The sequence below is a fragment of the Furipterus horrens genome, unplaced genomic scaffold (assembly GCF_987537825.1).
Source record: "Furipterus horrens unplaced genomic scaffold, mFurHor1.1.pri manual_scaffold_3, whole genome shotgun sequence".
Classification (NCBI taxonomy): Eukaryota; Metazoa; Chordata; class Mammalia; order Chiroptera; family Furipteridae; genus Furipterus; species Furipterus horrens.
This window is the reverse complement of record NW_028327173.1, coordinates 4,446,411-4,469,886: the sequence shown is the minus strand read 5'-3', so window position 1 is coordinate 4,469,886 and position 23,476 is coordinate 4,446,411. Positions and strand designations below refer to the sequence as shown.

Here is a 23,476-nt window from a genome sequence, read left to right as displayed (position 1 = left end):
CCGTCTGTCTTCCGGCAGAACGCACCACCCACCTTCACTGAAGCCCCCTTCCCCCTCTCTCCAGCATCCGTTCCCCAAAGAAGAGAGAGGGGGAGGGCTCCGAAGTATAGCAGGAAATGTCTGAAGGCGTTTTCCCGTTAGGTTTCGGTCCCCACCCCCGCGTCCCCGTCCCGAGGCGAAGCACTGAGACCCTTCCGTTTGGAAACCCTCACCTGGTCAGCTGCGGTTTGGGAGGCCCCGGACCTTCCTTTCGTCCCAAGTTCGGTTTTGCTTTTCTGTGTTTTGTACGTATCTTGTTCATTGTTGTCAAGGTTGGGCTTCACGCTTCACGGCGGCGGCGGCGCAGGATGTGCGCTCTGACCTGCTGCGTTTATATATATATATCTCGAAGCTGAATGTATATATGAGTAGTTTGCCATGAGATAACACAGTGTAAACAGTAGGCACCCAGAAATCGTGACTTCTGTGTTCTCTCCATTTGAGTATTTTGTAATTTTTTGGAAATATTTGTGGACATAAATAAAACCAAGCTACACTACGACCGCTGGCTGTTGACCCGTGACTGCGTCTCATTCCCGGGGGTGGGCGGGTGGTGGTGGGTGCTGGCCATGACCTGGGTCCCCAGGGATGGGGAGGGGCAGGGGAAGGGTCTGGTGTCCCTGCTGTTGCCAGCACATTGCTCACCTTTTGGAGCGGCTTCTGGAAAGATCCATATCTGCTCTGTCTGTTGGAGAGGCTCAAGCCTGTTGGCTGGTGAGAGTCGGCCGGCAGCGGGTGCCCCGCGCAGCAGAGTGGGCCCGGGGTGGGGGTGGCACGGGACCAAGAGCAGCCTCTCCTCTCCCCAGACCCTGTCCTCGCCTTGCCGTGCACCCCGCGCCTCCGCCGGGTGGTCGCGCTCCAGGGGTACGGCCTCGTGACTCCTCCACCAGCAGAGGCCTGCATAGTGGCTGTTCCTCTGCCTGGGCCCTTCCCTCCCACCCTCAGCCAGAGCTGTCCCGCAGGCCAAGGGCACATCAGCCCAGCTGTGGGGACACGCGTGGCTGCCTGCCTGGGTCACGGGGGAGAAGGCAGGACTGGGGGGGAACTGGTGAGCAGCAGGAGCCCAGGTGCCATCCTTACTGGTCTCTTACCGCATGTTGCTGTTCATGAAACCAGTTTTTAGTGGACATAAATGTGTCAAGTGCAAGGTTCGAGGTTAAAAGTAAGGTCTGAATGGATACATGAGGTTTGCTGCAGAAAAGGCACTCTTCAAAGCCGCACGGGGGTTTAATGGATTCTCAGGGGTGGGTGACTGGCCGTGCCCACTGCCCTGCCACGTCCCCACTCTGAGGCGGGGGCCCTGCCCCAATGGACACCAGGATCCATAAGGAGACGAAGAGTCAGCTTACTGCCCAGCAGCTGCGCCCCTGCCAGGCCCTTGCCTCTTGCTCCCCAGGTGAGCTGGCACCAGCGTGTCCCTGAGTGCAGCATGGACAAAAAAAGGGCACTGCAGGGCTGGTGGGAGGCCCAAAGCCTCGGCGGGACCCACAGCAAGCTCAGGTGGAGGGACAGGGCCACTTCCCTGCAGGGTAAGGTGCACAGCAGGGAGCTGCGCATTGAGCTCCCGCATAGACAGGAGCAGTACGCCAGTCAGATGTCAGGCCCCCAAGCTGTATGGTTCTGGGTGCAAACATCTGGGGAGTGACCAGCCAGCCAGGGCACCTCACCGGTCTCAGGCCTGACGGTGTGTCCGCCAGCCACCAGTTAGGCCCAGGGTGGTGGGGGCTGGGCCTAGACACCCATGACCAGTGGAAGTCTGTCCACACAGGACACTTGAGCAAGTCCTTCCCACTGGCCTGTGGAGACGCTGAAGGACAAAGAAGGGGCAGATGGGCAGGCGGGGGAGGGGCCCTTCAGTCTGCAGGATAAAGCCAGCCCTCTGGATTCCTGGGGCTCCCACTGGAAGGTTTCTGCCTGGGAGGGACCGCACAGCCCCTTCAAAGCTCAGGAGCGGCCTCCTGCTGTGGCTCAGGCTTTACCCTGAAACTCTGCCCTCGTGGTCCTTAGAGGTCTCAGGGCCTTGGAGGGCCCCCCGCTGCCCCGCAGGGCTCTGCAGCTCAGGTTCTGGGCCCTGGACGTCGTGCTCCCACCCCGGGTGGCTTCTCTAGTGGCTGTCTGCCGGGAGCAACTTGCAAGTCACCTGCATTCCCCCTTTCCCTTCCCCTTCCCCCTTTCCCCCTGTCCCCCTTTCCCTTCCCCTTACCCTTTGCCCCCTCCCCCTTTCCCCAGAGTGGAGCCAAGTCCCTGGGAGCCATCCCAGAGCAGGGACAGTGGTCAGACCTCGGGAAAGAGCGTGGCAGCGACAGTTGTGTCAGGGCTGGAGTCAGATTTCCCTGGTGCAGGCATGTGACCTGGTGACCTGGGCCCAGGACCTGGTGTGCTTCTCAGGGTGCAGGTGCCAAATGGGGGTGGCAATACCAACTTCCTCGCGGTGGGGAGGTGGAGCAAGATGTGCAGGCAGCGTGCCACGGGGCGCATTGGAGGACTTAGCAGGCCACTGCTGGCAGCGGTCACCATCCCCACCGTGATCACAGCTAGATGTTTACGTCAAGAGAGTGTTGCTCCAAGACAGGAAGTGAAGCAGGTGTGGTTCTCAGTGAGCCCTGGGCCTCCTGGGGGCTCCCCCTGCGCTGGGAACGGGCCTGAAGGTCAAGGGCAGCTTCTCTGAGCTGGCCCAAGGGCTGCCTGGCACTCTGTCCAGTTACTGCCCCCGAACAGTGAGCAGCGCCTGACTCACAGCAGATCCGGGGAGGGGAGACTGACGACAGCCGTGCCCACTGGCAACGCCATGTTTGTTTAGAAAGTTCAGGAAGAAGACCCAGGGTTTGACAAGCCAAGAGTGAGCAGGGAGCCCCTCATTCCTCGTCTGTCTCTCAGATTTGACAATTTGGTGCCAAAGACAGCCCAGACCAGGGGACTATCATTCACCACCACATTTTCGAGAAAAATCTAAAGCTCTTCTAAGCAATAGAAACATGGGGAGGGTGAGCCTGGAGTCCCAGAAAAGCATGTGACTAACAGCTCAAAGGAGCTGGTGACTGGAAAGTCACAGACCCTCTTTGTGCTTCACCTACACACAGAGCAGGGGTCATGGTCCCTGCCTCGCCTGTTTCATAACCACGAAGGGTAAAATGACATGTAGGCACAGGGAAAGGACTGGTTCCAACCAGGGTGGGCTGCGTGGAGGAGGCAGCATTTTAGAGCAAATGAATCAAATCGATGGGCAGAGAAGAGGTGGGAGGACTGCACCTGCAGGGAGAGACGAGCACAGGCACCGAGTGTGTCTGCGGCTGGACAGTGTTCTGTGGCTGCCGTGCAGGAGGCTGGAGCCGCGCCAAGTGGTGCGCTCGGGAAGATGGGTGGGGTCCACACGGGGCATGAGGACTGGGGAGCTGGCTGCCAGGCACTGGGTGCCATAGAAGGTGTTAAAGGAAAGGGTTGGGCTCAGACCTGGGTCTGCTGCATGGGCAACAGCAGACCCTCCATATCACCCTGCCCAGGCTCTGTAGCTTCAGCTTCACTGGAGAGGACACTCCAGCGTCATCGCAAGATGTCGATTCAACACGGGAGGAGACAGATACCGTGTCACTCCCGAGTCGGACTGCACAGCCATTCTCGGCGGTGCAGAGAGACTCTTAAGAAGCTACACCATCGTCTCTCGAGACGGACGGCTGCCGACAACGACGACGGGCTCAGACCTACCAGGTGGAAAATGGGCGATGAGGGTGACCACAGGCAGAGGTCCTGGACCAGGGCAAGGGCACAGAGAGGAAGACCCCAGGAGCCCCACAGGAGTAACCTCTGCTCCCGGTGGCCAGGAGACAGTGACACCGAGGTGCCCTGCAGAGGGTCATGATTTTACACCCGTGTCCCTAACTGGTGGGCATTAAGATGTCTGGACCTGAGTCTCCTCAGAGGCCGGGGGTAGGCCCAGGACACTGTTGAATTGGACCTTGTGGTCAGTGTGTCCCGTATGTCCCCAAAGCACGGGGACAGTACAGTGAGGGTGCAGGGGCCAGGTCCACTTCTCGGGCAGCAGGTGCTGCAGTGACTGGCCACGTCCCTCCCCTCACAGTGTGGGGGCGACAGCCGCCAGCTCGGGCAGCCCGTGATGGCAGAGGGGCGAAGCCGCGTGGCAAAGGGCCCTGACCCTCCTGTGAAGTCAGGCTCATCCAGGCCCGTGCCCACTGGGGGATGGTGCAGAGGGCGGGGCGGGGTTCCCAGGTGCGGCCGCTTCAGGTCGGGGTTCCCAGGTGCGGCCGCTTCGCCTTGAGCTTCCCACCCGATGGAGCTTTTTACACTGAGCCTGTGGGTGCTTGTGGTCCCTCAGATGCGCCAAGCACGTCCCGACCTCGGCTCGCAGGTCGCCGTCCTCTCCCCAGAGAGGCCCCCGTTCCCCCCCGCATAGCCCGCCACCAGCCCCGGCCCCGGCCCCGGCCGCCCCTGCTCCCGGATGCCCTCAGCACAGAGCTCGGCTGGTGTGCCCTCCCCTCCCAGCAGCTCCCTGAGGGCGGGCGCCTGTGGCTTGCACCTGGCTCTCCAGCGCTAGCACTCCCGCCTGCCACTCCCGGGGCGCTGGACGGATATCTGTTGGGTGGGTAGAGGAGTGGGTGGGTGGACGGGTGAATGAGTATTTGGATGGATGGATGGACGGACGGATGTAGGAAGGAAGGAAGGAGCAGGAGGCCTTCTGACCCAAAAGCATGGCGCGCTCTCACTCGACTCCGGGAGGCGACGCACAAGTCGCCCAGGCCCTGTCCGTCAGTGCTACTGGCCCTCGGGGCTGCGTGTCTAGTCTTCGCGGTGGGGGGCTGTCGTGTCCCTGGACAGGAACAGCCACCCAGACTGTAACAACCCAGACCATCTCCAGACGTTGCCAGATGCCTGCTGGGGTGGAGGTGAGGGGCCAGAATCAATCACTGCCGGCTGACGACCATTGAGTGACACCTTTACTTTGAATACATGGTTCCTGCAGCCGCTCCCCAAGGCCCCATGGAGAGGGGCCTGACCCCCAGGGGACCCCTCACCCCTCAGGAGAGCCACGATGAGGAGCCACGGGCTTTGCTGCTGCTTTTTATTGTTCGGTCACCCATTTACAGTTCCGCCCCCGCCAAGGCCCTTTGGTCTCCCACCGGCTGCAGGCCCCCGGGCGGCTCCGCGAGTCAGACGGTCAGCAGCAGGGGCTGGCGCTCCTCGCTGGCCGCGTCGCCGGGAGGGGTCTCGTAGACGACGCACAGGGACGAGTACAGGCAGCCCAGGAAGGACATCAGGCTGGAGAAGTACATCACCCCGTTGGCGCTGCCCACGGCTGAGGTCAGGGGCCCCAGCACCAGCGAGACCAGGATCTGCGCCAGGAAGTACTGGCAGCTGAGCAGGGAGATGTCCACACCCATGCCGCGCCGCGTGCCGTCCGTGCCGGACCCTGCGAACTGAGCCAGAGGGGGAGCCGTCGGCGGCGCGGGGCCAGGTGGCTGGGCCCACGTTCCCCGCAGGCCCGGCGGCCTGCGCGCGGGGTTCCGGTCCCCCCACCTCCCCGGGCACAGGGAGTTCAGCCCAGGGTTTAAGGATAGCTGCGTTCAGAGAGACGAAGACCACGAAGAGAACCGTGACCGACAGGCGGGAGGGCTGTGTTCTCGCAGGCCCTTGCCCCGCGGGGATAGTCTCATCCTTTCTCCTTCTCTCTGGCCTAAAAGCAAGCAGTCTGCCCAGCCAGCCGGTGCTCCGTGTTCTGGACTGTCCCCTTTCTCAGTCTCTGTCACACGCTCTGGAATACCCTCTCAGTCTGCAGCCACCTGGCCGTTGGGCTCAGAGGTGCTCGTGCCTCCAGTCCGGTCACCGCAGCGGCCTCCCTCCCCACCCGCCGCAGCACCCGGGGCGTGGCGGGTACCGTCCCTCTCAGCAGGGCTGCGGGCGTGACGGTGGGAGGTGGCGGTGGGGGTCCCCTGCTCTGCCCCCTGCACAGGCCCCTCTAGCCCAGCGGCCACCCTGGGACTCCGCCAAAGCCCTCCCTGGGGAAGGCTGTATCCCTGCAGCACCTGTGCGGTGCTGGGTGAGCAGGCCCACATTGTATTTGGGGAACTGCGACTCCCGGGGACTCGACACAGCCTCGAGGCCCGCGGGGACACGCTGTGGCGAGGTGGACGTGGCGTAGCCCCAAGCCAACCGTCCGAGGAAGGCGGGGATGTGAGCGTCCGGAAGGCGCTATGGGCAGCAGAGGCCGGGCCCGCCAGCCGGCTCCGACCAGGTCCGGTCAGGGTGGTCTGTGGCCCCGGCTGCCCCTCCCGTGTGCTGGGCAGCCCTTCCCCAAGAAGCGGCACATCCCTTTAACCCCCTGAAGGGCCTCACGGCTGCAAGGAAGTGGCAGCACCAGTGAGCAGGGACAACCACGCATGTCCCTTGGTCCCTTGGGTGCTGCTGGCCCAGGCCGTGGCTGCCCTGACGGTGCCGGCTACAGGCACAGGGTGCGAGCACAGATCACTCAGTCACAGCCGCAGCCCCGCGGGGGACACGCACAGCCTGCTCCCGGCCACAGCAGAGGGATGGCCTGAGGGGGCTGCCGGGCCACCGCCCCGCGCTGGGAGGTCTGGCCTCAGGCTGACCTGACTTTGCATAAGAAGTCTGTGCTCAGGGCCCACCCATTGAAATCAGAGACCCCAAACCCCTTAGGACAAATCTGGACGCCTCTGGGGCTGGGCCTGGGGAGGTGACCGAGGCCCAGAGCTAAAGGGGGTGCGAGGAGCTCCGTTATCGAGGTGACCTTTAGCGTGTGCGCTACTTTAAAACCTCGACATGACTGTGATAACCTGTGCTGGGAACATCACTTGGCCCTAAGGAGCGGAGCGCCCCTCGTGCCACAGCGCAGATGGACCTGCCTGCGTCACGCCGAGCAAGAGCTGGCAGCTGCGATGGGCCGCAGCGGACGCCTGTCACACAAGTCCGCAGAGGCGGGAACTGGGTTTGTGGTTGCTGGGCCGGGGGGGGGGGGGGGGGGGGGGCCGAGGGGCTGGGCGGGGGTGAGGGGCCAGGGGTGCGGGGGGGTGGCGGCTGGTGGGCGTGGCTTCTTTGCTGACGGCCACACGACTTGGGTGGCAAAAGGAGGTTCACAGCTGTGAATCCGTGAGTTCAGTCTTGTATTATGATTTATTAATTACCATCTAATTTTCCACATGAACGGCTGTAAACCTGCTCTGGCCCCACCCCGTGCCCGACCACAGCTGGATGGTCACAGGTGAGCCACACAGGGTGTTTGTCCTCAGTAAAGTGGTTCAAGGCAAACCCACGCTGAACAAAGCAGCGGACTTTTGTGTAAAGACAGGCCCCCGGCCCTGAGTTTCCCGCTGCCTCCGCCCCGCCGTGACCCGGCACGGGCAGCCCTGCGATCGGTCCCTGGGCCCTGATGATTTGTTCCGCGTGGGTGTTTCTAGAAACAGTGCGTTAACATGGTATTGATCTTGATGGCTGGGTTTTTGTGCCCAAGGTGAGTGCCTCACTCACCTGGCTCTGGGCCCTGCGCGTACAGTGACCTCGAAGCCTGCCTGGGGGGCCGCTGGGTGTGGGTCTCCCCTTACAGCCTCCCCCTCCCACATGGGCAGGCAGGCAGCTCCGAAGGATGGTGCCCTGCTGTCACCGTCCTGACATTGGCAGGGGGCCCTGTGCCTCTTTGCACACCAGCCTCAGATTGCGGGGCGGGGGGGGGGGCATTTCCGGGGAGGCTCCCCCAGAAGCTGGAGGGGTGGAGGCCATGCAGAGGCTGCAGCGGGGGGGCACCTACCTCCTTGCTGTGGTAATAGTCACATAGCAGCGAGTAGGGCAGGGTGCACAGCGTGGAAAACAGGATCCCGTAGGTTACGCACAGGGACAGAACCACGTAGAGGTTCCTGGACAGGGTGGCGAGCCCGGTCCCCAGGCCGAAGGCCAGATAGGCCACGAAGTACAGCGTGCGGATGCTGAGGTACTCCTCCAGCTTCTCCAGGATGGCTGCAGGCCAGACAGGAGCGTGAGAATCCAGTGCTCCTGGACCGCCTCCCCAGGGCTGACCCTCAGGCTGGCAGCGGTTTGTGTGGGGCCAGACACAGGGCCAGGTGTGGGGGGACCCCAGGCACTGCTGCAGGTGAACGGGGTGTTTGGGTTGAAATCCCAGAGGATCTGGGGTGTAGGGTTTCCCGCGGGGGCCGTGTCCCCATGCAGATGCCAGCACTCTCTGTCTCTCCTAAAACGAGGATACCGGTGGCCCATGGCCCAGCCGGTGTCCGGGGACCCTGCGAGGACACAGAACCTCAACTACAGATGACCCCGCTTCCTGGGGTCAGGAGACTCAGGGCCACTTCCCCACACCCCGTGCCACCAGGGGCTGGCAAGTGAGAGCTGAGGACTCTCCGGCACGGTCTCTGGGCCCCACCAGAGTCACATCCTGTCCTGTCCCTGGGGCTGGGACCCGCTCAGATGCGGGGAGAGAGAAGAGCACAGGCCACAGGCCACAGCGCTTGGGCCCGGCTGGCTGGCAGCCTGGGTTCGTACCCCTGCAGCTAAGGTTGGTTTGTTTTTTAACGGTTTTTAAAAATCAAAAGAAAATGAATATTTCATGTCATGGGAAAATGACACGAAATTCAGATTCCCGTGAAGCTTGTCACTCGCTCATGTGCGTCTCGTCTGCGGTGGCCCCGAGCGCAGGCAGCCCAAGCTCTCCGGTAAAGACGCGTGGCCTGCAAAGCCCACCTGGTCCGCTCGCCGGCCTTTTACAAAAAACACGGCAGGCCCCTGAGGTGCGTGCCACACACCGGGTGCCACCTGCACCCACATAAATGTGTGTGGTTTCCCGTGTCCCCCGGGGCACCCAGGCACAGCCTCAGGGCCCTCTCGGGCTCTGGCCTTGGCCCCCACACATCCCCACCCCAGTGCGTCTGCCCCACCAGTCCCACTGCCCCTCGCCCTCTGCGCCAGCTGCCACGTGAATGACGTGGGAAGGCCTTGGGGGCCTGGGGGACAGCACATCTGCCCGGGGACCCCCACTTTCCCTCAGTTGCGGGCCTGACCCTCTTCCCAGCAGCTGACGGCTCTGGGCACACACCCGGCCCCGACCAGCCCGCCCGGGCATCAGGGCCTGCCGCTGTGAGGACACCCCCCTGCCCCCACCCGCACAGCCCGACCACCCAGCCCACGGCCCTCAGAGCCCCCGCGGCGGGTACCTGCGTACAGGGCGGCGCTGAAGGCGTACACGCACATCCCCCAGCAGCCCGCGGTGACGCCGCTGTTGTACCTCTGGTGCGCCTCCGAGGCGTGCGGGGCTTTGGGGTCCCCCTGAAACACCACCTCGCCCATGAAGTCCGTGTAGAAGAGCAGCACCCCCTCAAAGGAGAGCCAGCCTGGGGGGACAGAGGGCCGTGAGCGCCGGGCCGGGACCCGCTGTCGCCTACGGCCGGCTTTGACCGACTCTCAGAGAAACACGCAGATGCCAGACGCGCGGCGGGGACCGCTTCTAGCCTCGCACCCGGGGACCACCTTCCCCGTTAGAACTGGGCAGGTTTCCTGCACGGGGGCTGTGCTTAGGAAGGTCCTGCATCCTGTTCTCTAACGGCATTGCTGGGGGGGACGCGGAGCCCCTCCTCCTTCTAAGACAAGAAAATGCTGGGGCTCCAGCCACGGGCAGGGGGGCATTTCATCGACACCATACGTAAGGCCGCAGATCCAATTTGCTTCATGACCGATTAAACGGTAGGAATCCCTCCCTCGGAATTACCTACCCGTCAATTTCTTCTTCGGCTGGGGAAGGGGGTGGTTTATACTGCCCCCTGGAACCCCAGGGATTATCATGCACACCTTCCTATGCCATTAAACAGTCTGAAACGGCCCATTTTGGGGGCAGCAGGGCATCTCCCCGTGTGGGCGGGCGCACACTGTCCCCCGTGGCCGGACACCCATACCTTCCCCGACGCGGGCCTTTGGCCATGATAAGTCACACTGGGGTAAGCGCCTCGTACATATATTCTTGATAAAATCTCTGATTGTGTCCCGGCAAAGAATACCAACCAGGGTCACCGGGGTAAACATTTTGGACGTTTTTAAGATTCTTGCTCATTGGCAAAATGCCTCCTAGAGAGTCCTCCCAATTTATATCCTCTGGCGTTCGAGAGCTCCGGGTTACCTCAAACCCTTAATCTCCCTCGGGCGCTCGTATCCCCACAGTGAAGAAATACCGAACAGAATGAAGTACAAGTTGGGGCTTTTCCATTGTAATTCGAAGGCCGGGACAAGCGGGCGTGGGTCTCTGTCCCGGCTGCACGTGAGACCTGCACTGGCTTAAGACACCAGTCCCTCCAGTGGGGAAGGGACATCTGTCACTTAACTGTGAGCTGTCTGAGAACCTTTGGTAATGGGGCTCTGGGCTCTGGAGACGAGGTGTCGGGCCTCCCGTCTGAACACCTGCGTTAGTCGGGCTGCCTGGAGAACAGCTGCCTGAGCAGACCCCCCGCCACCCCACCCCCACCCCCGGTGGTGTCTGGGAGCTAAGTGAACTTGGGGGGTGCCCTGGAAGGCTGATAGGGGCAGGACCCCTGGGTCAGGCAGCCCTGTCCCCACCGCGCAGCGCGATCCCGGCCAGGACAGGGACCCGTGGGGAGGCCACATCAAGAGCTCACCCAGGAAGTGGTTGACACAGAGGTTGCGCAGCGCCTTGGGCATGTGGCAGATGGTGGCACAGAGGTGGCTCAGGGACAGCGGCTGCCCCGACGGTTCGCCGGAGCCCGTCAGCTCGCTTTCGTACTTCACGCCGTTCAGTAAGATGTTCGCCACCTGTGAAGGGAGCCCCCCACGCCCCTCCTCAGAGCCCCGGACCCTGCGGGCCCGCAGAGCACTCAGGACTGCGGGTTTGTTCCCCTGGACAGTGTCCTCCGAGCACCTCACGCCACCCGGACGGGGAGCGGCCTCGGAGACTCGGCGCCGCTGGGGCTGGAACTGCCTCCCGGGGGTGCCGCGCCGGGGCCCCAGGTTCTGCCCGCAGGGAGGGAGGGAGTCACTTGCCAAAAGTCAAACACGTGAGCCACGAAGGAAACTCGGCCAGGGCAGCACAGGCTTTGTAAGGCCCCTGATTCTACGGCGACTGGGGAACCTCCGGGCCGGTGCATCTCGCGTCTGCACGGTGTTCAGGGGCCGGGCGAGCGCATGCAGGGAGCGGACGCACTTACCTGGGCCCCTGGCGAGGGCCCCCATGTCCCCAGACACCACACCCTTCCCCGAAGCCCGCCAACGGAGTGGAAACCAAACCGCGGGGGGGCTACACTGCTCTCTCGGGCTCACGAGTGACGTTCCGTCGGCAAAGTGACTCGTGGCCTCATGCTGAGGGGGCCTCAGTCCACAGCGACTGCCCAGTCAGTGGCGCAGGCACCAGCCAGGTGAGCTCATGCTGACGGCAGGTGTCATGGGCGTAAAGAGGGGACCCTGCATTGGCTCGGGGGGCACCTGGGCTGGGTTGGCACCAGGGACTCCGGGTGGGACGGAAAGAAGAAGGAAACAGCCCACGGTGCAGGGTCAAGGTCAGCCGCTGTCACAATGTCCACATCACACCTGCCGCCCCACCTGAGCCCGGAGGTGTTTGTCTTTAGCTCAGGGCTTTTACTTTGCTCCAAGAACTGATTCAAAAGTCACACCATGTCGTGAATGGAAAAAAAAAAACAAAACTTATGGATCAAAAAGAGATTGTCAACCATACATAAAAGTTTAGTTCAGACATTCAACTAACAACCTGTACGTGGAAGCCCGTTTGAATTCTTTGGAACAGGCTAGGATGGGGACCCAGCGTTGACCAAAAGCCCGAGTGGCCCCTCTAGTGCCATCAAGAACGAGGGGAACACTCCCTGGGCTCGGCGCATGCAGAAGTCACTCTGCGGTGACAGGAATGGGACTTCCTCCCTCTCCTGTGACTTCCGGTTCTTCTGACCCTTCCCAGATCTAAGCTCATGGAGCGCCCAGGGCAGTCCCACGCCTGGTGACACCCTTCCTGGACACGAGCTGACAGTCACGCTTAGAGCTGATGAGACGGGCACTGGGTCCGCTGGCCACAGCGCGCCCGAGGGAAGCAACAGCCACACCGAAGAGAAAATGAAAGTGTCCCCAGTTCACCTCCCGCGATGTCAGGGGTCTCCCTTTGCTCCGCGAGGAGACAGCCCACGCCCCCCGCCGCCGGGTCAGCAGCCCACAGAGGCTTCCCGCTCAGGAACCTCCAAGTTCTCACGGACATTCCCTCACCCTGGGACCCGAGGGCAGGCGGCCGCAGAGCCCTGACGGCGACCTTCAAGGAGCGAAGGGTCTCTCTTTAATCTAAAGCCACCTCTTCGTGACCAGACCTGGGAAGCTGCTATAATCTCTCCTATCAGTTTGCGGCCCATCAGTCAATCCCACATGCAACACGAGCAGCCTTCTGGAAGGTTCTTTGCCTTCACGAAATGTGCCACGCACTGCCCTTTCTTGTCCAGCGTCTGACGGCCCCTGAGATGTCAGCTAAGCTGAGCCGTGAGGGCGGGACGGAGGGGGGCAGGGCGGGCCGGCAGGAGCTCGGGCCAGGGTTCCCCTCCCGTTCAGCCAGCATGGGCTGTGGACGTTACGGGAAAATGCCCGAAGCCACTGAAATGCACACAGCGTTGTAACAAACCCACTACAGGACCGCCCAGCAAATGTGACATGTGTGAAAGAACCCGGCCCTTCACCGAGGCCAGCATCTGAAATCACCGGCCACGCTGAGCTGCGCCCCGGCTCCCACGGGCCCCGATTCTGCTCTCCACACAGAGGTGTCTGGGACTTGTCTCTCTGGATCCTGGGACGGCCGGGAATTTCTCTCCAGATCAACAATCCCTCTTCATCATGTAACTGACAAGGGGGGGCACCCACAGTGCCCTCTGACCCTTGCCCCGCCACTTGCTTTTTACCTGTTGACTGAAGGTCACATTCCTTCTCTTGCTGGCATCGGGCCCGCCTGCTCCAGCCGCGTCCGGGAGGGCCAAGGTCTGGGGTCTCTTCAGGATCCCGGTCGATCGCGGCTTGGAGGTGTCCAGGGAGCCCACCCTCAGGATGTCCCCGTCACAACCGGTCGCCAGGGCCACCTCCTGCCTCTCCCCGAGGCCGCAGTCCTGGCGGTAGAAGCCGTCGGGGGCCCGGGGGAAGCTGACGCTGATGCCTGGCCGCGGGACGCTGCCTGGGATGGCCAGGTAGTTGTCCTGGCCGCCCGTGAAGCAGTCGATGAGGACGCTGTCAATGTGGGAGGTGGCGAAGGACGAGGCAAAGGCGCTGAGCCCCGTTGGGGAGCTGTCCCTGCTGAGGAAGCTGCCGTACTTGGGCGTGAGGGGGCTGAGGGGCGAGATGGGGCTGGAGAAGCTGGCGTACAGGCCGTTGTCCGAGGGACTAGGGAGGGTGACCCCAGCGTCCTCCTGGCCTGTGACGGGCGGGGAGGGCGGCAGCGGGAGGCTCGGGCTCTTCATGGCCGGCCTCTTCTCGCCCGGGGGCCGCAGGGGCCTCTCGGGGATGCTGAGCAGGGTCAGCACGGTGGTGACGCTCAGGATGACCGCGGTGAAGATGTAAATGACCCGCAGCTGCCCGCCCAGGGCTCTCCCGAAGCTGGTCCTGTCCCAGTGGACGCCCCCGACCACGTACCCGAAGCCTCCTCCGAGACCTGGGGACAGAGGCAGGGTTTGGAAAGCAGCCGTGAGGAAGGAGGCCCCGGGTCTCACTCAGGTGCCAACCCGCGCCCAGGCCCGGGTGTGTCATCTGTCCCCACGAAACCCTGAAAAGAATGAGAGGGGGATTCCCAGGGCCCCTCGGGCACCCCGAGGCCGGGCCCGGCTCAGAGCAGGGGGCGTGATGACCACCTGGCCACATTTCATCCCACTTTCCACGTAGCCTTTTAGGGACACCCTCAGTGACCGTCTGCCTGCACCAAGTCACACCCCCCCATCAGTCCCCCAAGCCCCCGGCGTCACTGCCACACGAACATGCAAGATCTCATCTTCAACACACATGTGCACGCTGGAATTCACGTGGCCACCCAGCCTTGCTCACCCGATGACATCATCCTTGAGCACGGCCACCATGAAGAGAGTCACCCCTAACGGTGACCAAGGATGGCCCGGCCTGGTAGCCAGTGCTCTGGGCCATCGAGCCTTCAGCCAACAGCAGGGGTGAAAGAGTCGGTCCTTTCTTCTGTCCCTGCTCCTGCCTTCTACAGCCTCAGGAACCGGCAAATGGCCAGCCGTTCACACCACTCACCTCCCGGAAGTGCTGCTTCCTGCAGCCCGCTCCGTGCACCCAAGGGCAGGGTGGGGCGGGGCAGGTGTCTGGCCCACCCAGCGCCTCAGCCTGCACCTCTCACGGGTCACTACTGAGTCCCTGTGTTTAACGGGTCTGCTGTAGGACGTCCTTCCTTCGTCCCAGACCGTCCTTACGGCCTTTCTATTTCAGGTCCTCCTCTTATTCTTTTTAACTTCTCACACTTGTGGTCCTGATTAGTTTCCCCTGCGCCTTCTGAAGGCCCAGTTGCTGTTCTGGACTCTAAGTCAAGGTCAGATTTGAGATAAACCTTATTAATAAGTGATTGAAGCAATGCAGTCTCACAGTCGAGAAACCAAACATCAAGCCCTGGCCAGTGCGGCTCAGTTGTTGATTGGAGCATCGTTCCGTCCACCAAAAGGCCATGGGTTCAATTCCTGGTCAGGGCACGTGCCTAAGTTGTGGGTTTGGTCCCCAGTCGGGGCACATACGAGATGTCTCTCCCCCTACCTCCAACCCTTAAAATCAGTTAAGTATGTCCTCAGGTGAGGATATAAAAAAAGGAAAGAAAGAAGAAAAAGAAAGAAAGAAAGAAAACATCAAATCAACAACAACCCATTTCAGAAACAAAGGACTGAAGAGCCGCATCTCTGAAGGACACACAGATGGCCAACGAGCATGTGGAAGATGCTCAGCCGCACTAATCATCAGGGAGACGCAAAGCGAAGCCCCAGGGAGGTGCCAGCTCACACCCCTGAGGTGGCTTCTACCAGAAACCCAGGGAGCAGCCGGCGCTGGGACGGCGTGGGGGAATGGGAGGCCCGTGCGCTGTTGGTGGGAACGTAAAATGGCGCAACCGCGGCAGAAACCAGGATGGCAGCTTTGCCAAAAACCGAAAAAAGAACTACCATCTGACCCAGTGACCCCACTTCTGGGTATACACCCCAAAACTAAAAATTGTCTCAAAGAGATGTTTGCACACCCTCTTCTGGCAGCATTACTCCCAGGAGCTAAAATGTGGAGGAGACCCGAGTGTCAGGCCAATGAACGGACGAAACGTGGTCCCTCCCCGTGACGGGGTATCGCTCAGCCCTAAAAAGGAAGGAAATTCTCACACATGTTACCATGTGGGTGGGCCCGGAGGACGATACGCTACGTGACATAAGCCAGTCACAGGAGGACGAGTACTGTGTGCGTCCCCTTATACCAGAGAGGGGTGGGGGGAGATACTATTTAGTGATTATAGTTTCAGGTTTACGGGATGGAAGGCGCTCTGGAGAGAGACAGCAGTGACGGCTGCCTGACACTGTGACCACCCTTCGTGTCACTGAACTGGGCCCTGAAAAATGGCTACGGCGAGCCCCGGCGGGTAGCTCCGTGGGTTGGAGCGTCGTCCGGTGCATCACAAGGTGGTGGGTTCAGTCCCTGGTTAGGACTTGTACTGGAGGCAACCGATCGATGTCTCTCTCTCTCTCTCTCTCCCTTCCTCTCTCTCTAAAATCAATAAACACATCTTCAGGCGAGGATTTAAAAAATAGCTAAGATGATACATTTTTACATTGTGGGTATTTTGACATACACACAGAAAAGGAAAAAAAACAATATGGGAGAGTATACCAGAGAAAACTAAGTCCTTCCTGCCCTGCACGCCCCAGCCCTGGCCTGGCCGAGACCCGGGCGGGAGGGTCCTGGGCTCACATCCACACACGTGGGTAAACACGGGGGGATGAACAACGGTGTTTTCCAAAAGGGGCTGAGGCTTGGAGAGGCCCGGCCCTCGGCCAAGGTCTCACCAGTGACAGCAGGAAAGCCCCAAACCCACTCAGGCTTTCCGACCCCAGAGCCTTGTCCTGAGCCCGGGGCCCCTGGCCTCATCACCCTTGATTTTTACAGCAGAAACCCCGCCCCTCACTGTTTTACACAGGATTGTTTCCTTTAATTTTATTTGTAAGAAGTAGGAGTTTTGTACAGGAATGCTAGAGGTATTGTTTTTTTCTATGGCTTTTTTATTTTTAAAGGTTTATTTTATTCTCATTAGAGAGAGAAGGAAGGGGAGAGAGAGGAAACATGGATGTGAGAGAGAAACACCAACCAGCTGCCTCCCGTAGGCTCCCCAGCCTGGGACGGAGCCCACAGCCCAGGCCTGTGTCCTGACCAGGAATCGAACTGATGACCTTTGGGTGATAGGACAAGACTCCAACCAACTTCACCACGCCGGCCAGGGCTATATGAGGCTTCTGTATCGTCTTTATATATGACGTGTGTATCACACCGGATTCTCTCGATGTTTTGCAGGTAACCCCCTTGCGGTTGTCGTAGGTACAGCGGCAGAGGCGGCCGGGGGTCACCCTGACCCCCCACGGCTGGGTGCGCTGCTCCTGACTTTGGCAGGAGCATTTCTCGCGTTTGCCATTCGGCACCACACAGGCGTGTGCGCTTTCTGTGGGCGACGTCACTGTTTTAAACAGCCCCCACGTGCGGCGCCCGCGTACTGAGTGCGGTCTCCCCAAGTGTGAGGAGCCGTGAGGAGCTTGCGGAGGAAATACAGCGGGGGGCGCGCTCCCCTCGGCCGTGGGTTATGGCTCTTGGCCCGGGTTCAATGCTCATGAATCTGTAGATTTAATACGTAATAAACAGGTGCCTTTCAACAGAAACACACGACACAAGGCCCTGTATCGATCGGGTGATGGAAATGGGGCCCCAGGTGTGCGGGAAACGACTCTGTGTCTTCCCAAGGGACAGTGACCCAGGCTGGGCTCACTCGCGGGTCACGGAGACTTTGCAGAGCGTAACTCGGGGTAACAAGTATGAGCGGCAGACAGCACTCTACGTCTGTATCAATACGGATTCTCGCTGGCACTTGTTGATTCAGAGCTACATTTTCCATCACGTCAGCGCTCATCCACGTATTCAAGCGGCACCAGCTTACGTGTTGGGTCCGACCGTGAGGGAGGGACGGGCCGGGGCGCGCGGGGCAGTGCGCAGCCGTGTGGGGACTCACCTGCCAGGAGCGCATGGATGTTCAGGCCCCGGTCCTGGTCGGCGGGGCCGCACACGTCCATCATGTACGCGTGGCTGGGGCTGTCGGCCGAGTCCGCGCTGAAGTCCATCAGCACCACCCCGCACACGGTGAGCACGATGCCCCACCTGTGGTCGGGGGCCGTGTCGGCCAGCGCGGAGCCGAGGTCCCGGCCGTTGAGCAGGAGCGAGAGACCCAGCAACGCCCCTGAGGACAGAGACACCCGGTCGCCACGGGGAAACGTGGACCAGCAGCCCACCACCCAAGTCTAGAATCTGCAGGGGCCCGAGAATTCCTTGTGATTCAAATTCCAAGCAGAGCCCACTGGGGAAGTCACTGCAGACTCGCCAAACCCTTTCTTTTACTTGGATCGGGGTGTTCATAAAGTCAAGAGGAGCGGGACAGTGTCAGCTCACGTTTTAAAGACAGCCAAAGCGCCATGTGCTCACGGGTAACTCGGGCCAGGGCAGGGGTGCTGCCGGCCACCACACCGGGGGCGTTATCTAGGCAATTGCTTTGGTCAGCGCTCTTAGATTTCCCTAAGAGGAAGCAGCGGGGCCTTTTCTTTCCCACTTTATTCCAGAACAACAGACCTATAGCCAGGACAAGAATGAAAGGGCGTCTCCGTCCAAACCTTGAAGTACATCGGTCACTCCAAGCACCCAAGAGTGGCTGCAGTAGGAATCCTGAAACAGAGCGGGCCAGGGGTCAGTGCTGGGGATGAACACCCTCCCAAGAAACACCGGCCCTCACACGTGCCCGGGGCACCGAAAACGTGAGATGATGCGACCCAGAGTCAGCAATGAGACCCGAAGCCGGAAGACAGAAGAGAGCAGCCCCTTGGAATCACTTGCCTTCTGCCTGCATTGTCTGCGTCGGCCCTTTTAGGGCACTAAGCAGCCATGACGTTGGGGTGCAGGGAATCCCAGGCCCTCCCAGACCCAGACGCCTCAAGCTTCATAGCTCGGATTCCCCAGTGTTAGCTCCGCACAAGACGGGGCTGGTCCTCCGGGGCTCCTAGACCCTGTTCTGTAACCTGGTTTAGACAAAGTCACTTACAATACGGGGGTGAGGGGCCCCAGCGGAGTTCTCCTCCAGCCCCGTCCTAAGGAGTGGAACTGAACTCTTGCCTCCCCCTTGTCTGCTGGGGACCCACGCGCGGCGGCCCCGAGGCTGCGGGAGCCCCGGGGGTCCGGCTCACCGAGGACGGGGCTGATGAACCACACCAGGCTGTAGAGCTGGGCGGGGAGGCCCATCTGCAGGAGCACGGGCGTCACGTACGCCGTCTCCATGGCGTAGCTGAACTCGATGCCAAAGAGGATGGAGCCGTTGAAGAGCAGCTCCCGGAAGGACCTCTGGGGGTGCAGGTCCCCAAAGTCCACCAGCTCGATGGGACACGGGGTGTTGGGAGGAGGGGGCGGGGAGGGGCGAATGCTCTTCCTCCTCTTGGGGTGCCGTTTGAAGTTGTTGGCCCGGTGGCTGATGTGGCGGGTCACAGACCCCCCGTAGCCCGAGATCGGAGACCTCCAGACGTCCCGAGGAGCCAAGCTGGGGAAGAGGGCCTCTCCCGGAGGGGGGCAGCTGGCCGGGGGAATCATCGCAGGCGGGGCCGGAGGGAGTTCCTGCGGGAAAGCCAGTTTGGAGGCCAACAGTTACTTCCCGGGCCCTCCCTTCAGCGGTTAACTCTCCTGCCCTGTCCCGACTGGCACCCCGACCTGTCCTTTCCATTTGGGAAAAGTCGAGTCCCATTGGGGGACCCTTAGAGCCACGCTGTGCCCCTGGAGTAGAGAGGGGGGAGACAGGCACGGGACAGGAGCCGCCCAGGATGGTGACATTGTGGCCACCTTACCTGGTGCTTATATTCACTCCTCAGGGCAGGCCCGGAGCGGGGGGCCTTGCCTCAAAGCAGCTGCATGAGTTTAATTCAAGGGGGTGGTTTTCTCAGCATCAGCTGACCAAGTGAACTTTCAGCCAAGTCAGAACGGAGACTCTTCTAGTGCCTGGAACTCCGCTTTTTAAAGAAATGAACCAAATTCCCTGAACCCTGCGCGTCAGACAGCACACTGAGTGGGGAGGACCAGGGTGGGTGGGGGAGAGATCTGTCCCCTTCCTCAAGTGCTCGTCGGGGCAATTGTCACAGTGCCATCGGCCGGCGCCGGGAACCAGCACGTGAGCAGGCCTGCAGGAACCCCTCCACCCTCTGTCACTGTCCCCGTCCTGCCCCTGCCCCTGGGGTCTGCAGTGGGCACCAGGGGTCTGGGCATCCGGCCGCCTCACCATGGCTGTGAAGTTCATCTAGGCTGTAAACGTTAAAGGGATATGCTCCAGTGGGTTGACCTGCGGGCTTTAGCCCGTGTCAAGTTCACAAAGCGCAGACAGAGGAGAGCGACTAAGGGGGGAGGGAAAGGGGCCGACGGACACATAAGAGGGGGACGGTCTGTGAACAGACCAGCAATTGCTTCCATCCCTTTGACGTCCTTCCTGAGAAGCAGGCCCCGAAATCAAGACATCATTCCAAACATCGGTAGTCTCCTGACAAGGAGGCTTGTTATTTACTGAGATAAATATTAGGGGTTTTCTTTCAAATTCAGCTTTAAGTTTTAGAGACGAGGCCCTTATTTCTGACATTAACTTATCACCCCAGCTTCCATCACGTTATTGACAGTCAATAAGTTCCTTATGGGCTGCTCTGAAATTCTTCATCCCTCTGGATTTGCATTCCACGCTTCCCCCGACCACCCTGCCTCCTCAGGGACGGTCTTCCTGAGCCTCAGAAGACACCCACGGTGGAAATGATTTGTTCTAGAGACATCCCAGTAGGGTTCAAAACACTGTGTACCCAGTAACCCCTTCATCCACCCATCCTTCTTCCCATCCATCCATCCATCCATCTATCATCCACCCATCCTTCTTCCCATCCATCCATCCATCCATCATCCACCCATCCAACCACAGCCACACAGTACCTGTCCACATATCCACCCACCCTGTAATCTACCTGTCTACCCATCCATCCTTCCCAACACACATACATACATACATATAAACAGACATACATACATTCACCCATCCATCCTCCTTCCCATTCATCCACCCACTCACCCATCCTTCCAGCCACATATTCACCCACCCATCCTCTAGTCTACCCACCACCTTTCCAAACAGCCCTGCATCCATGCATCCGCCCGTCCATCTGTCCTTCCGTGCATCTGTGCACCCATCCACTCACTCCTCCCACCCACCTACCCGCCCACTGTCCCAGTTAGCCGAGCGCTGAGGCCAGACACTGAGCTCACAGAGGTGAAAGAGAGCGGAGGGAAGGCATTCTACGCAGTGGGGGCCACCATGTGTGAAGATCATGTGCAACATTTGGGCGCCATGGTGGGAGATGAAGCCATCAGGAAGGGATTAGCTGGTCACGAGAGGCCTTGACAACCGGCTGGGAGGTGGACGTCACACGGGGATGACAGGCACTGATTCAGCCTGCTTGCCCTCCTACAGGTGGCTTATCTCATGACCTTAGAAAAATCCCTGCTCTTCTCTAAAACAAAAATGATGTACCTAAGAACTAGGTAGATAAGCAATACATTAAAAATATAATCCATATATGAAGATTCAATCAAGATGTAAAAAATTTTAAAGCTACATAGCTTATGTTCCCCGTGGTCTAGCTCAGGCCCTTGTACATAGTAGGTACTTCAGAGAACTCTATCCATTGGCTGGTTTTGCCATCAAAAACTGGGATGCTGCCACCATTCATCCATCAAGATCACAGAATTGTTGTGCCCGCCGGAACTCTGCGCAAGCTTCCTCCTTAAAGGTCAAAGGCAGACTCTCCCAGATGTGGGGGTGAGCTTGGCCGGACCCTGCCTGCCTAGTCATGCCCCGCAGCCGCCCCAGGGGCTCCCTCCCTGTCTGCCTCCCCACCTGCCTCTCTTCCCTCTCAGCGTGTTACCCCCATAAAGTGAACCCCGTGCACGCACAGTAGAAACTGCCCCTTCCATTTTGGAATAAAGAACCAAGAGCCCACTTTGAAAGAATTTCAGCTTTAAACAGCCTGTGATGGAAGCATGTTTTTGGAAAGGGGAACCTTTTGGACTCTCCTTACAATGACCTATGTAGATAGCCCGTGTCACCACCTGTGATGTGACAACCTCATCGTCACCCCTGCAGCAAGCCCAGCTTTAGAGCACAGGTGGTTGCCGGTCCTAGCAAGGGCATGGCCTCCACCTCTCGACACAATTAAACCCGAGCTCAGAGAAGTCTTCACTAAGGTTCACCTTCAAATTTGGGGGTCAGCATCCTCACTTTTATTTGAAAAATACATTTTATTAAAAGCTGTCCCAAACTTTGAAATGTTCAAAATCAACTTTTGAATGCTATAAAAAAATGAAAGTGAAATTTAAAATACGGAAATAGAATTTTAATACGCTGATATAAATATTCACCTGATAATGCTAGATGGCCATTTTATTTAGTCTAAAAAACGAAATGTACGTGCGTGCCTGGGCCCCCCCAGTGATACGCCCGGCCCTGCGCTTGTAGCATGTAGAGGATGTTTCAGGTCACAAGTGCCCCGGACTACATCACGGGAAGACTCAGCAGCAAATGACACACAATGTCCCTGCACTTAGACTGCTCACAGGTGCCCTCCCACGGACCGAGCTCGTTTCTATGGGCCAGTCCGCCCACCGCGGGGTCCCGCCGGCCGCATCCCTGGCCCGCTGTTCCTTCCACCAGTTCTCAAAATTTATACTTCAAGGAGACCCCCCAGAGCGGGAAAGGGCTCTGGGGGCTTGAGGGCAGGAATTTAACAGCCCGGCCACTGACCCGTGCCCCTACCTGACGGCCAGCTGATCCCGGGTGCCCTGGGCAGGCCACGTGGGACCCGGGTTCCATCAGCACTGGACTCTACTTCCCTACAAAGCTGACCACCACGAACGTTGGGGTGACCCCAGGGGTGATCTGAGAAGCGCGTTATTGTGGGGGGCAGAGTAAGCCCATCGCTCTAGGCCTCCAGTTTCAGCCTCAGCCTGTTACCCTTTGGCAAAAAGGCAGAAACCCTGGGTGCTGGTGACGCACTTAATCCTGAGACGCGGGAAGAGGGGAAGCCTCTGGCCATCGGGGGGTTCGGCCTCCCGAGACGGCACCTGCCCAGGTGCCTCGGAAGAGGCCTCCGGCACCAGTAAGCATAAGCCGAGCCCGGGGCAAGGAAGAGGTGAATGTCACCAAGGGCCAGGGCGCCAGAGGGGCCAGGCGGGGTCTCCGTTTACAGTCCATTAAGGGGACGTCCAAGAGGAACAAAGGTCTCCGTGCCGCCCTCCGGCCCCAGCCTTGGCACCCGGATCCCCGGGGCGCAGGCCGCCTCCCCCCAGCACCGCGCCGGCAGCTGCGCGGAGGGCGCGGGCGGAACCGGGGTACCTGTGGTGCGAGCCAGGGGGCATCCCCTCCCGGGTCCGGAGGTCGGGCTCCCGCCTGCCCCGAGCGCAGCTCCGTCCTGGCCCGGAGCCCCCGGCCCGCCGCCGCCGCTGCTGCATCACCCGCGGGGCGGGGTCGTGACGTCACGGCTGCATCCCGGCCGCCGGGCCGGTACCCGCAGAGCATCCTTAAAGCGGCCCCGCCGGCCAGGCCACCGAGGCGCGGGACCTCGCGCTCGCCCGCGGCCCCCTCCCGCGCCGGGCGAAGGCCCCACGAACAGGCCGGCGTGGCTTCCCGGGGCCTGGGGCACTCACACCATGGCAAGCCCCTGTCTCTACTAAAAAGAAAATAAAATAACTATTTTACAGTTGTGTTTGTCTACAGAGGAATGCATTAATACTATATGTTACAATTTTCCCCTGGCCTAAGATGTCCCGTTCTTTTTGTTGTTTTTTGTTTTGTTCTGATTTTAAAAGAAACGGACTCATTTCCTGCATCCCTAGAGGTGTGCGTGCTCTGGGCACGGTGCCCACGTACAGGACGGACAGGGCGGCTCTGCCGACACCTATCGCTCCTCATTCACTTACTCACCTAACAGACGTGTCAGGGGCGCCGCTGAGCCAGACGCTAGCGTAGGGCCCGGGCCATGGCAGGGAGCAAAACAGACAGAAGTTCCCGTCCGGGTGGCGTCACATCATAGAGAGGAAGAGACACATTAAAAAGACGAATAGCGTGAATAAGTAAGCTGCC

At 60.2% G+C, this 23,476-nt stretch overlaps 1 protein-coding gene across 1 annotated transcript; it reads right to left on the bottom strand.

Annotated features, from left to right (window-relative positions):
- Positions 1-5,134: 5,134 nt before the first annotated feature.
- SLC45A1 (solute carrier family 45 member 1) lies at positions 5,135-22,858 on the bottom strand. Its single transcript, XM_090268532.1, has 9 exons — positions 22,730-22,858; positions 18,510-18,930; positions 17,902-17,994; positions 17,291-17,515; positions 12,957-13,696; positions 10,667-10,827; positions 9,225-9,418; positions 7,811-8,016; positions 5,135-5,468 (listed from the first exon to the last, which is right to left on the bottom strand). The coding sequence occupies exons 2-9, from the start codon at positions 18,904-18,906 to the stop codon at positions 5,202-5,204; spliced, it is 2,283 nt and encodes a 760-aa protein (XP_090124658.1). The 5' UTR covers positions 18,907-18,930; positions 22,730-22,858; the 3' UTR covers positions 5,135-5,201.
- Positions 22,859-23,476: the final 618 nt, after the last annotated feature.